The sequence below is a fragment of the Colletes latitarsis genome, chromosome 12, assembly GCF_051014445.1.
Source record: "Colletes latitarsis isolate SP2378_abdomen chromosome 12, iyColLati1, whole genome shotgun sequence".
In the NCBI taxonomy this organism is placed as follows: domain Eukaryota; kingdom Metazoa; phylum Arthropoda; class Insecta; order Hymenoptera; family Colletidae; genus Colletes; species Colletes latitarsis.
The window spans coordinates 24,520,395-24,532,472 of record NC_135145.1 but is presented as its reverse complement, the minus strand read 5'-3'; the positions used below and the strand labels follow the sequence as shown (position 1 = coordinate 24,532,472).

Genomic DNA, 12,078 nt, shown 5'->3' with positions numbered 1-12,078 from the left:
CCCAGACCTAACCCAGACCTAACCCAGACCTAACCCAGACCTAACCCAGACCTAACCCAGACCTAACCCAGACCTAACCCAGACCTAACCCAGACCTAACCCAGACCTAACCCAGACCTAACCCAGACCTAACCCAGACCTAACCCAGACCTAACCCAGACCTAACCCAGACCTAACCCAGACCTAACCCAGACCTAACCCAGACCTAACCCAGACCTAACCCAGACCTAACCCAGACCTAACCCAGACCTAACCCAGACCTAACCCAGACCTAACCCAGACCTAACCCAGACCTAACCCAGACCTAACCCAGACCTAACCCAGACCTAACCCAGACCTAACCCAGACCTAACCCAGACCTAACCCAGACCTAACCCAGACCTAACCCAGACCTAACCCAGACCTAACCCAGACCTAACCCAGACCTAACCCAGACCTAACCCAGACCTAACCCAGACCTAACCCAGACCTAACCCAGACCTAACCCAGACCTAACCCAGACCTAACCCAGACCTAACCCAGACCTAACCCAGACCTAACCCAGACCTAACCCAGACCTAACCCAGACCTAACCCAGACCTAACCCAGACCTAACCCAGACCTAACCCAGACCTAACCCAGACCTAACCCAGACCTAACCCAGACCTAACCCAGACCTAACCCAGACCTAACCCAGACCTAACCCAGACCTAACCCAGACCTAACCCAGACCTAACCCAGACCTAACCCAGACCTAACCCAGACCTAACCCAGACCTAACCCAGACCTAACCCAGACCTAACCCAGACCTAACCCAGACCTAACCCAGACCTAACCCAGACCTAACCCAGACCTAACCCAGACCTAACCCAGACCTAACCCAGACCTAACCCAGACCTAACCCAGACCTAACCCAGACCTAACCCAGACCTAACCCAGACCTAACCCAGACCTAACCCAGACCTAACCCAGACCTAACCGGAGGCCCTAAACCAGACCTAACCGGAGGCCCTAAACCAGACCTAACCGGAGGCCCTAAACCAGACCTAACCGGAGGCCCTAAACCAGACCTAACCGGAGGCCCTAAACCAGACCTAACCGGAGGCCCTAAACCAGACCTAACCGGAGGCCCTAAACCAGACCTAACCGGAGGCCCTAAACCAGACCTAACCGGAGGCCCTAAACCAGACCTAACCGGAGGCCCTAAACCAGACCTAACCGGAGGCCCTAAACCAGACCTAACCGGAGGCCCTAAACCAGACCTAACCGGAGGCCCTAAACCAGACCTAACCGGAGGCCCTAAACCAGACCTAACCGGAGGCCCTAAACCAGACCTAACCGGAGGCCCTAAACCAGACCTAACCGGAGGCCCTAAACCAGACCTAACCGGAGGCCCTAAACCAGACCTAACCGGAGGCCCTAAACCAGACCTAACCGGAGGCCCTAAACCAGACCTAACCGGAGGCCCTAAACCAGACCTAACCGGAGGCCCTAAACCAGACCTAACCGGAGGCCCTAAACCAGACCTAACCGGAGGCCCTAAACCAGACCTAACCGGAGGCCCTAAACCAGACCTAACCGGAGGCCCTAAACCAGACCTAACCGGAGGCCCTAAACCAGACCTAACCGGAGGCCCTAAACCAGACCTAACCGGAGGCCCTAAACCAGACCTAACCGGAGGCCCTAAACCAGACCTAACCGGAGGCCCTAAACCAGACCTAACCGGAGGCCCTAACCCAGACCTAACCGTAGGACCCAATCCAGGCCTAACCGTAGGACCCAATCCAGGCCTAACCGTAGGACCCAATCCAGGCCTAACCGCAGGGCCCAATTCAGACCTAACCGTAGGACCCAATCCAGGCCTAACCGTAGGACCCAATCCAGGCCTAACCGTAGGACCCAATCCAGGCCTAACCGTAGGACCCAATCCAGGCCTAACCGTAGGACCCAATCCAGGCCTAACCGCAGGGCCCAACCCCCAGACCTAACCCTGGGGCCCAACCCCCAGACCTAACCGCAGGGCCCAACCCCCAGACCTAACCCTGGGGCCCAACCCCCAGACCTAACCCTGGGGCCCAACCCCCAGACCTAACCCATAGGACCCAACCCTAGGGCCCGACCCAGACCTAACCATAGAGCCCAAACCAGACCGAACCCTGGTGCCCAACCCCCAGACCTAACCCATAGGACCCAACCCTAGGGCCCGACCCAGACCTAACCCACGGGGCCCAACCTTGGGGCCCGACCCAAACCTAACCCTAGGGCCCAACCCAAACCTAACCCACGGGGCCCAACCTTGGGGCCCGACCCAAACCTAACCCTAGGGCCCAACCCAAACCTAACCCACAGGGCCCAACCTTGGGGCCCGACCCAGACCTAACCATAGGGCCCGACTCAGACCTAACCCTGGGGCCCAACCCCCAGATCTAACCCAGACCTATCATAAACCCATGAAAGGTTGGGTCTGGGTGGGTTTAGTATAGGGTGGGATTAGGTCTGCAGTCCGAACCCCCCCACCCAGTCCTAACCACAGATGGTTAGGTCTGGAAGGGGTTAGGACTGGACGGGGTTATGTGTAAGGTGGGTTAAGATTGCAGTCCGAACCCCCACCCAGTCCTAACCACAGATGGTTAGGTCTGGAAGGGGGTTAGGACTGAAGGGGTTAGGTATAGGGTGAGTTATGACTGCAGTCCGAACGTCTCACCCAGTCCTAACACCAGGGGGGATACATCTGGATTGGGGTTAGGACTGAAGGGGTTAAGTGTAAGGTGGGTTATGACTACAGTCCGAACCCCCAACCCAGTCTTAACCATAGATGGTTAGGTCTGGAAGGGGTTAGGACTGAAGGGGTTAAGTGTAAGGTGGGTTATGACTACAGTCCGAACCCCCAACCCAGTCTTAACCATAGATGGTTAGGTCTGGAAGGGGTTAGGACTGAAGGGGTTATGGGTAAGGTGGGCTATGACTGCAGGCCGAATCCCCAACCCAGTCCTAACCATAGATGGTTAGGTCTGGAAGGGGTTAGGACTGAAGGGGTTATGGGTAAGGTGGGCTATGACTGCAGGCCGAACCCCCAACCCAGTCCTAACCATAGATGGTTAGGTCTGGAAGGGGTTAGGACTGAAGGGGTTCGATCTACTAGAGTTGGATCAGGTGTTGAATGACAACGACATGCAGTCGTTTTATTCGTACACAAGTAATTACGCCATCGGAAAGAATACATGTGAGAGCCAGGGCGGGGTAAGCTGCAACGGGACGGTACTAGACATTCTAATTTTTGCGATGCTAGTCGGTACCCTTCCTGAATCTTATGAAACTTGTGCCAGTGCTGGCTCTTTGGCCGAAACTGAGTTTACGACACAACTTGATCCAAGTAAATTAATAGCCAAGGGCGCGGGGCGAAAGGAACCGAAACTTGCCAAATTAAACAATATAATGTAATGCAACGGAAAGTTTTAACTCAAAAGTATCCATTTAGTTTGAGTGGCCACATCCGCTCAAATCAATCTATTTTTTTTAAAGATAAACCGGATGTGGTAATACACGATAGTTCGTATCATAATAAATTCCTTTCGCTCCTTACCAGTTATCGAAATTTTTAATAGTTACCAACGTTAACGACCGATGATCGCATACGCAATCACAACGTGTTTTCAAAGTATTTTTATTTAAATATATTCTTGTATTTCTATATGATTAATAAAAATGTTCACCATCGAAGAATTAATTATATTTTACTTTCTCGAGATATGGAAATCGTTTCCCGATATTGATCTGGAGTCGTTCCTGCGTGGGTTTCCTTATCTTATCGGTAAATCGATAACAATAATATAATAGGAAAATTATGGGCATAATAAAAATTACGATCGTTCCATAATAATCGATCAATGAGATATCGCGACCATGATAACGTAAGTGTCGTGATTTCGAAAACTTTATTACATGCTCCACGTTCCAAACAGCTCGATCCATCGGTTTTACCAATTCGTCTTTTATGATGTCCGACATGGCCTTGATATTGTTATAGTATCTGCGGAAAGAACGTCCTTTGTTAAAAACAAGTATATTCTAATAGGACTTGTTGTTCGGATTCGAATAAATTCTAAATATGCGATATAATTTCTTTTCGACCATGATTTTCTTTCCGAGAAAATCGATATCGAGACTGTGAACGGCCGCGATTTATTCAAATTCGATTCAACGGATCTTGCGATAGATGTTTACCAACTTTATATGCATGCATATAGTAAATTAGAATTTAAAGTAGTATGCCGTGAAAGGGAACCGTTTTATCCGTAGTTTAAAACTCATAATTCCTTTCCAGTTCTATAGTTGATTGCTATTCGTTCGGTATAACTTTCGTGGTTTAAAATGTCGCATTGATAAACGTTGCATCGGCAAAATACGAGTCGAGAGTTGGTAAAAAAAAAAAAAAAAAAAAAAAAAAAAATATCGATATTCCCGGAAGTCGCGCAACCAATTACTTACGTTTTATTTGTTATAATGTCGGTGATTGTCTGTCGGATGGACTGCTGGGTGACGGTATCGATGTCCAATGTGAGTCCGATGCCGGCGTCTAGGATTTTACGCGCGTTGAAAAGTTGATCTCCGAAAAAGGGAATTGCGACTACCGGGACAGAATAGTGGACGGCTTCCTGCAACGACTGCAATCCACCCTGCATCACGTAGGCCATCACTTTTGGATGTGCTGCGTATAAAAGTGTATGCTAGTATTGTGGATCGAGTCGGCCGCACCTTTATGGGTTATCCGGCCTGGAATATTACTACCGTTAAACAGCTCTTCCCGGAAACGTATAAAAACGACAGTGGCAAGGAAATTTCGCGATCCGAGTGCTGGACGCTAAATTCCACTTTACTACGTAAACCTCCGCGCGACGATAAGCAATCGAATTGAAATTCTCATTATGTGGATCGCGCGCGATTTCTTTTCTATAAGAGTGGGGGTGCATCCTCCCGGTTGGTGCGACCGACCAGTAAGCTGTCTGTCAATGTGTACGAAAGTTTGCGCCCGCTTGCATTTGCATCGGGTTCGAGCGTTACCGCGAACGATGCCAACTTGTTTGTCAGAATTTCCCGGGAGAATTTCACCGCCGCGCCGTGTCATGAGTTATCTTTTCGTTTCGCTCTTTCTACGGATCAACGAGACTAGTCGTTTCTTTCTTTCCTTTTTCCTTATTGACACCTGGGGGTTTCCCGAAAAATCTACGCTTCGTATCAACGAAATCGAAACTAGACGGAACCAGTATAACATTCAGTAATTTAGCTTTACCAAGAACCGCTTGTTGAGGTGCCCATTTCACGAATTTTATCTTGTCCGAACGAATGACCGTGTCTCCGGTGTATTTCCATAAAACTCTCTGCTCGAGTGAACTTAACGCGTTGCACAATGCCGTTAAAGGCCCGACTGGTAACTCGTGGGATTGCAGATTCGAGCCTAGAGATAAATAGATTGCACCGTTCACCGCGTTGTCTAGGAATTCCTGGATGTCCTGCGAATAAAACGAAACGTTGGATGTTTCCTAAACACCGTGGCAGAGTATAGTAAGATGTATTGGTTAGGTATGCACGCTTTCGCCATTCAGTTCTCACTGATACGATGATACACGTGTGTCGTGTCAAGCAGAAGGTGCATTGTTCTATTAATTGCACCGCTCCGTGGAGCTGGGTACGTTTGCGTACACGTGGATAACGATCACGTTTCGCGTTAATTCCACGTGACACTGGAGCACAATTGCGCCGCGAAAACAGTTAAGACGCTTTAAAAAAGAACCCGGTTCCGCGTATCTGCGCAGCACGATGCAGCACGGTGGCCAGCACGATAGGCGATCGTGCTCGAATTAACTGAAATGCCAGTTGTCAGGAAAAAAATGGATTCTTTTTTAAAAACGATTATCGACGTGACAACATTCAGGGAGACGGGAATGAATTGGTGCGCGAGAAGCGTAAGAAAAATCGGTCCGAATCTAGTTTTGCTTGCCGAACGAACCACAGTCCGAGGGTGAAATGCTTTTCGATAAATATTTTTCTTCCGGAAAATGGTAGAATAAGTACAACGAGCGAGTGCCGGTAAACACCGATAACCTTTACTTTTGCGTCACGATGCCGGCCCGTGGGTAAACTTTCCCCAATACATACCCGTCACCCAAGAGAGCGCGCGCTATGTACTTTCCCCCCGAGAAATCATTCTCTGTCCGCGGTGGAGGCTTCTCTTACCTTTCCACCAAGTAAACGACTCTCTCCATCTTCTACGTACAATAATAACGGTAATCGTTCGCTGAATTTAACTGCTAGCAAACAAATATCGACTCTTGTTGTCGTCGACTAGTCGAATCGCGGTTATTTCCAACACTGGACTCGAATCGGTTGTTCCCACGATTTACGAAACGAGAGGAAATCTAACGATATCGCGGTTTATTGGACAAATTTCGGATTTCGATCCATTACCTCGGCCAAAGGAACGCGATCCTCCGTAATCTGGAGACTGTGAACTTCTATCACGTTCGGTAGCAAAGGTTTCGGATATCCGAACACATGATTGTTTCCCAATATCACCAAACTAAAGTTTCTCTCCATGTCCCGAATCGAAACGTTTCTCATCCACTTGTTAGCGATCTTTTCAGCTGCCGGCAAGTGCCAGTGCTCGTAGTATATTCTGGACCAGGTTGTGTACACAATATTCCAGATACGTTCGTCGATGGTCATTTTATTCGTAAAAGGGTAGGCCATGTCGGGATTTAACATTGGATCGTCGGGATTCCCTGAGAAACGAATAATTCATCATTACGAGCGATAAATACTCGATCGAAACCTATTATTATCCTCTATCCTTTTATCGCGAAACGCGGCTGCTTCTCGATTCTTCGGACTTTCTGCTCGGCTATACGGTAACGAGATTCAGGCCCGAATGCGCAGTAAAAAATAATCGTACGTAGTACAGGGTCCGCGTTTACCAGCAGTCGTTATCCCTATTTCGCGTTCTAGGTGCAGTACGCTTACCAACAGAGTCCATAACGTAAGGCAGGTTTCCAACGCTCAGAAATCCGATTAGAACGGGCGAATTATAATGCTTCACCAGAGCGTAATAGCACTGGTACCATAATTGTTCTATAATCACCGCGTCGAAGGTCTTGTTCCTTCTGGAAAAAACAACATCGCCGTCCACGATCTAGATTACCTTTATAGATCAAATTCTACGCTGATGGAATTACTGTAATTTCTTTCGGTTCTGTGTTTTTTCATTTCTTCGTCGCGAAAGGCAAACGTTGGATTAGGTCTGGCAGGGGGGGGGGGGGGAGGAAGAGAGGCGATGTCGGTAATTTCCTTTAGTTTACGAAACAAAATCGAGCTAGGAACGTTCTTGGACTGTTTTAGCTTCGACTAGTTACCGAGATCCATTCTTTCTACTTTCCGTTCCTCGCTATAGTGTACGCTGTTTAATAATACAATTAATATTTCTATTACGAAATCAAGTTTGCGATGGGGGTACTGAACAGTTGCTCCTCGCACAACTCGTTGCCTTCTCGCATGTTCTTGTGCAATAAAGTGAACGCTCCCATGTGTCTGCGGACAAATTGAAAATTTCCTATCATCGCTTTCGATGTTCAGCTCGCGTAACGAACGATACTTTGCGCAAAAATGTAAAACGTACCTTAAACCGATGCAGTTCTTTCTTCGGTACGTAAACGACAAATCGACATCCTCGTAGTTCTGTATTGGCTTCTGAAAAATTATACGATAAATTTCCGATCGCGTAACTTCCATCTATGTACTAGTAGATGCAAAACGTCTATCTTTCCCTTCTTCAAAGGCTCGATCTTTGTGTTTGTTTGCGATTTACGTGCGCGGTCGAACTCGTGATTTCTCGACGAAGAAAAACAGGACCGTCGGGGTCACAAAGAGACGCATTTAACAAGGAGAAACGCTAGTGAGGGTAAATTGAAGCCGAACGAAGTTTGCGTAACTTTCAACTCGAGTTTATAGACACAGAGGGAGCGAAAAATACGAGTGAAAAAAAAAACGAAAGGAAACGGAAACAGAGAAAAGTGCAAGTTGCACGAGGCAAGAAAAGCGAGTGAAAAGTAGAAACAAACTGTCGGAGAACGTGGGAAGAAGGCATAAAAGAGACGCGTGGATGATACAGAACCGAGCGAAACGTCTATCCGAAATACTTTTCAAACTTTTTCTGTTCGCAAACGATAAATATTATTCGATTATTAAGCTGTCGAGCGAGACGTAACAAGAAATCGCTACAACGATTGCGATCGGAAAGGAAACGAAAAAAAATCACTTGCCTTTGACGGGATGGTTGATATCACGGTGACGTTGTGTCCACGTGCCGCTAACGCTTTCATCAATGCTTGAAAAGGTTGCTGGTGGCTGTAGCTAGCGCTGGGACAAATTCCAAGAATGTTGAATCCAACGATCACCGAGAATCGACAATAGAGCAGAAACGCTACGAGGAATACCGTTCCGTCGCGCATCTTGCACAGGATATAACCAGGTACCGGTATTCGAAGGTACACTCGCGCTCACTCGCTCTCTCTCTCTCTCCCTCTCTCTCTCTCTCTCTTTCTCTTGTGTCACGAGAAATAGTCTTTCAATTTTTTAAACGAGAATCGAGCGAGGTTGCTGGTATTACCGCCTTTTGTAGGAATCTTCAAAGAGAAGATCGCCGGCAATAGCATGGAGAGCAACAGAGAAAGAGAGAGAGGGAGAGGGAGAGAGAGAGGACAGGCGAAAACGATCCGTGTGAAAAATTCAGAACATGCCGCGCGATCAGTCTGTTCAGGGGCCTCGGTAAATAAATGATCACGACTTGTATATCGGCTGCGTGCACCTCGCACGGTTCGCGAACGGAATAATATAAGCTTGGACCGAACAGCGTCATGGATCTTTATACCGTCTCGGGAAAATAAAGCCACCATTCAGAGACTAAGCACAATTTCATCGAATCTATTCTCTTATCTCTTTAACGCAAGATGAAACGCATTTCTTGGTAGCAAAGTTCCTTGCGTAAAAACTCGCGACGATTGCGTTTCGTAACGTTTCGACCGAGCGTGTTGCGTAATTGGTAATTCAAGTAAAAAGCAAAGTTACGAGTAACCACGTTGCGCGATCCGACGGTAAACGTATCGGGTTGGAAACAAAAGATTCTCGCATAACTGTTATAACCGCTCTTTTAAACGCGTTGCATTACTTAGAGTCGTAATAACACCTGGATACGAGGACACCCTCGTTAATAAGAGATATTGCGCGCACATTGCTGCCGTATTCTGAACGTGTGTCGTTTGCATCGCGAGAACTTGTCCCTTTAGTGAAAATACCAGTTACTGAAAGCACCGTTCCTGAAAAATAATTACCACTGCCAGTTATGTTCCGAGACGTTCGAAATAGTCCGAATCGTCGCGTTGCGTCGCGTTGCGTCGCGTTGCGTCGCGTTGCGTCGCGTCGTTGCCGTTTCTGCGATTAAGTCGTTGAAACGATAAGAAAATTCATTTTCGAATTACCGTCTACTTGTTTCATCTTTTCAGGAAATTTTGGTCAAGAACAGATGTTCGGAGACGGATAGGTTGCGACGCGTAAAGAGTCTCGATGATACGGCAAATTCCAACGTCAGAATCAGACGCGTCTGATAAGGGTTGAAAGCAATTGTTGTCTGTCGGAGCTGTTAGTCTTGAAACTTGACAACGAAGAGAAAACCAACAGGATGACGGGGACTTTGGTTAATAAAGGCCTCGGTAAACGTACCAAACGTTTATCGAGCTGATTCCTTCCTTTCGAGATAGTCCTTTAAATATTTTTAAATAGATTTCCGATCGCGTTATCGATTCGTTACCCGAGCCCGATATGTCGGATCGAAACGATTTACCTGCGTGGCAGTTGATAGTATCGACTATGGTACAGATATTAATTTATCCGCCGGGTGGTGAAGCGACAAATGACAACATGACAAAGAGGAAATCCGCGGGGCACAAACAAACAAACGATCGATCGATCGATCGATCGATCCAACGATCGATGGAATACCTGTCGGTCATGGTTTTAATTAATCTCTGAATAATTCAACTGGTATTGCTACAGAGTGGAATACTACAACGCTGCCATTGTAGAAACGATTCCCAGGAAATCGTCGCGAGAAAGAACGCGATGGAACGTGGCTAAGATAACTGGTGCTGTCTCTCTTGTCGTACCGCAACACGAGCCAAGGTTTAATACAACGCCGTGGAGGAGATGGCGGTGAGCGAGAAATAGAGGCTTAGCGTCTGGAAAGAGAGCAGAGGGAAATGGCTTTGAGACGAAGCGAGCAAGTTCGGCTCGACAGCAAAATGCTGCGTGTGTCACTAAGTAAGTGTCTAGATTCGCTCGTCCTTCTCTACCTGCTAGAAAAGCCGGTAGACTGCCAGAGGATGTGTCAGTTTCAGCTGTGTATGTTTTGCGAGATCCCTTCTCGGTTTCTCTCTTCTCTTTTCGCCTCGTTTCACCGTCTCCTGCGCCTTCCATTCTGCCTCCCTTTCGCCGCCGCCGCCACCGCCGCTTTGTCCCCTATATTCCGTTTCTGCCGTACGATTGCGCGGCGCTCACTCGCGAATCTCTCCATCTGCTTTAATCCTGCCTCTCTCTGACCCCACCCCACCCCCATCCTCCTCTCTCTCTCCCTCTCGCAGAAGCAAGTTTTTGCGAGAGAGCTTGCGCGACCAAAATTTCAGATATCCGTGGTTAATTTTCAGAAACACGACGACCCATGTCACGGACGAAGAAACACGGAATCGAGCGAGCGAATCTGCTTGTCAAGAATTTCGTTAGACGCCGTAGATTAATGTCACGTAAATATTCATCGGCGTGGTATAAAACAGTATTTTTACGCGACAGAGACAGATCCGAGTGTGGCGATCCATGGAAAATAAAATTAACCAAATATTTTTCACCCCCAAAGAATCGCGCAATTCGGCACGCGGTCTTTTACTTAGATACATAGTTTTCGTGAAACACCCTCTTACGCGAAAGAGTGCTCTAAGCCTCGAAATAAGGAACGGTTCGAACCCAATATTCCGTTCCCTCTAGCCGTTTCTCAGCCAGAAAATTCAACGGGAAAGCGGACCCCCGATTAGGCTACTCCATTTTCTGGGTATGGCCTTCGTCTACAGTAACGGACTAAATCCTCCAGAGACTTTCATCGATCGGAAGAAAGCTACGGGAACGGACGAGACAGCATCTTCGGTGTTAGTTGGTTCGACGAGTATTTGCCCGGATAAAAATGATTACGAGCGACTCGTGCTACGTTTTGGCTAGTAGACGTACGTTGTACATATAATCCAACAATATATTCAATCTAACAACTCGAGAAGAAGCCAACAATTAAGAGATTCTCTTCGCTTGTAAAACTATCGACGTAAGAAACAATTCATAACGCAAACAAGTGCGAAGGAACGTAAAATTTTGTAGCACGGTCGTTGAATCAACTTAATTAAACTCCTTGATCCATTTCTATGACGTCTTAATTACGTCTCTCAACGAAGCTTCTGGTTGTTCGGGAAACTTCCGGACGTACTCGCGTGTCAGTTTTCGTATTAGAGACCAACGGCGACGAATGAAGCCCGGCGCGAGGATCGCGGAAAGCACTCGCTCGGAAAATGAAATATCGCTTTACGTGGAAACTAGATTACTCCGCGATCGATCTTCGAATTAGAGCACCGGGAATATTTGAAAGAGCTTACGGTTGTCGTCGCATGCGCGAACTGCAGCTCAAAATAGTTTGTAAAATCAAACGTTAAATAAAAATTATAATTTCAAAAACAGAACAAAGTTACTTTTCAAACGAAATAAAATCTAACTGGAAATTATTTCATAACTAAATTTTGTAAAATAAACATAGAAGAGAGCATAGAATATAGTAGTTGGTATAGTCATCGGATAGGGGATGAAATGCCCTTTAAAATGAGCGTTTGTGAGAGTCGATAGCTTTATTAGTTCCGGAGATGTAGCGATTTTTGTCTCAAGTCGACTGCGCGGCCAGTTACGGAAGCGCGTGGTCAATGAACTCGCGCGCGCGTAAATAGTAAACAGTGCGTAGTAAATTCT

General features: G+C 47.2%; 1 protein-coding gene across 3 annotated transcripts; it reads right to left on the bottom strand.

The window, feature by feature from the left end:
- Positions 1 to 3,590: 3,590 nt before the first annotated feature.
- On the bottom strand, positions 3,591 to 8,841 carry LOC143348797 (UDP-glucosyltransferase 2). Of its 3 annotated transcripts, XM_076779410.1 has the most exons (9): positions 8,466 to 8,841; positions 8,292 to 8,388; positions 7,649 to 7,719; positions 7,462 to 7,560; positions 6,997 to 7,136; positions 6,445 to 6,758; positions 5,270 to 5,489; positions 4,468 to 4,687; positions 3,591 to 4,009 (listed from the first exon to the last, which is right to left on the bottom strand). In XM_076779410.1, the coding sequence occupies exons 2-9, from the start codon at positions 8,349 to 8,351 to the stop codon at positions 3,703 to 3,705; spliced, it is 1,431 nt and encodes a 476-aa protein (XP_076635525.1). In that variant the 5' UTR covers positions 8,352 to 8,388; positions 8,466 to 8,841; the 3' UTR covers positions 3,591 to 3,702. The 3 variants fall into 3 exon arrangements, with proteins under 3 accessions (XP_076635525.1, XP_076635523.1, XP_076635524.1); XM_076779408.1 differs by having other exon boundaries at positions 8,292 to 8,841; XM_076779409.1 differs by lacking the exon at positions 7,462 to 7,560 and having other exon boundaries at positions 8,292 to 8,841.
- Positions 8,842 to 12,078: the final 3,237 nt, after the last annotated feature.

What these genes read in the sequence shown, in the direction of transcription:
- LOC143348797 (XM_076779408.1), bottom strand. Translation starts at nt 8,480, where the DNA reads ATGCGCGACGGAACGGTATTCCTCGTAGCGTTTCTGCTCTATTGTCGA. An exon ending in TATCAACCATCCCGTCAAAG is followed by an intron (nt 7,720 to 8,291) that starts GCAAGTGATTTT and finishes ATAATTTTTCAG; the next exon opens with AAGCCAATACAGAACTACGA. An exon ending in ACCTCAACAAGCGGTTCTTG is followed by an intron (nt 4,688 to 5,269) that starts GTAAAGCTAAAT and finishes TTTTATACGCAG; the next exon opens with CACATCCAAAAGTGATGGCC.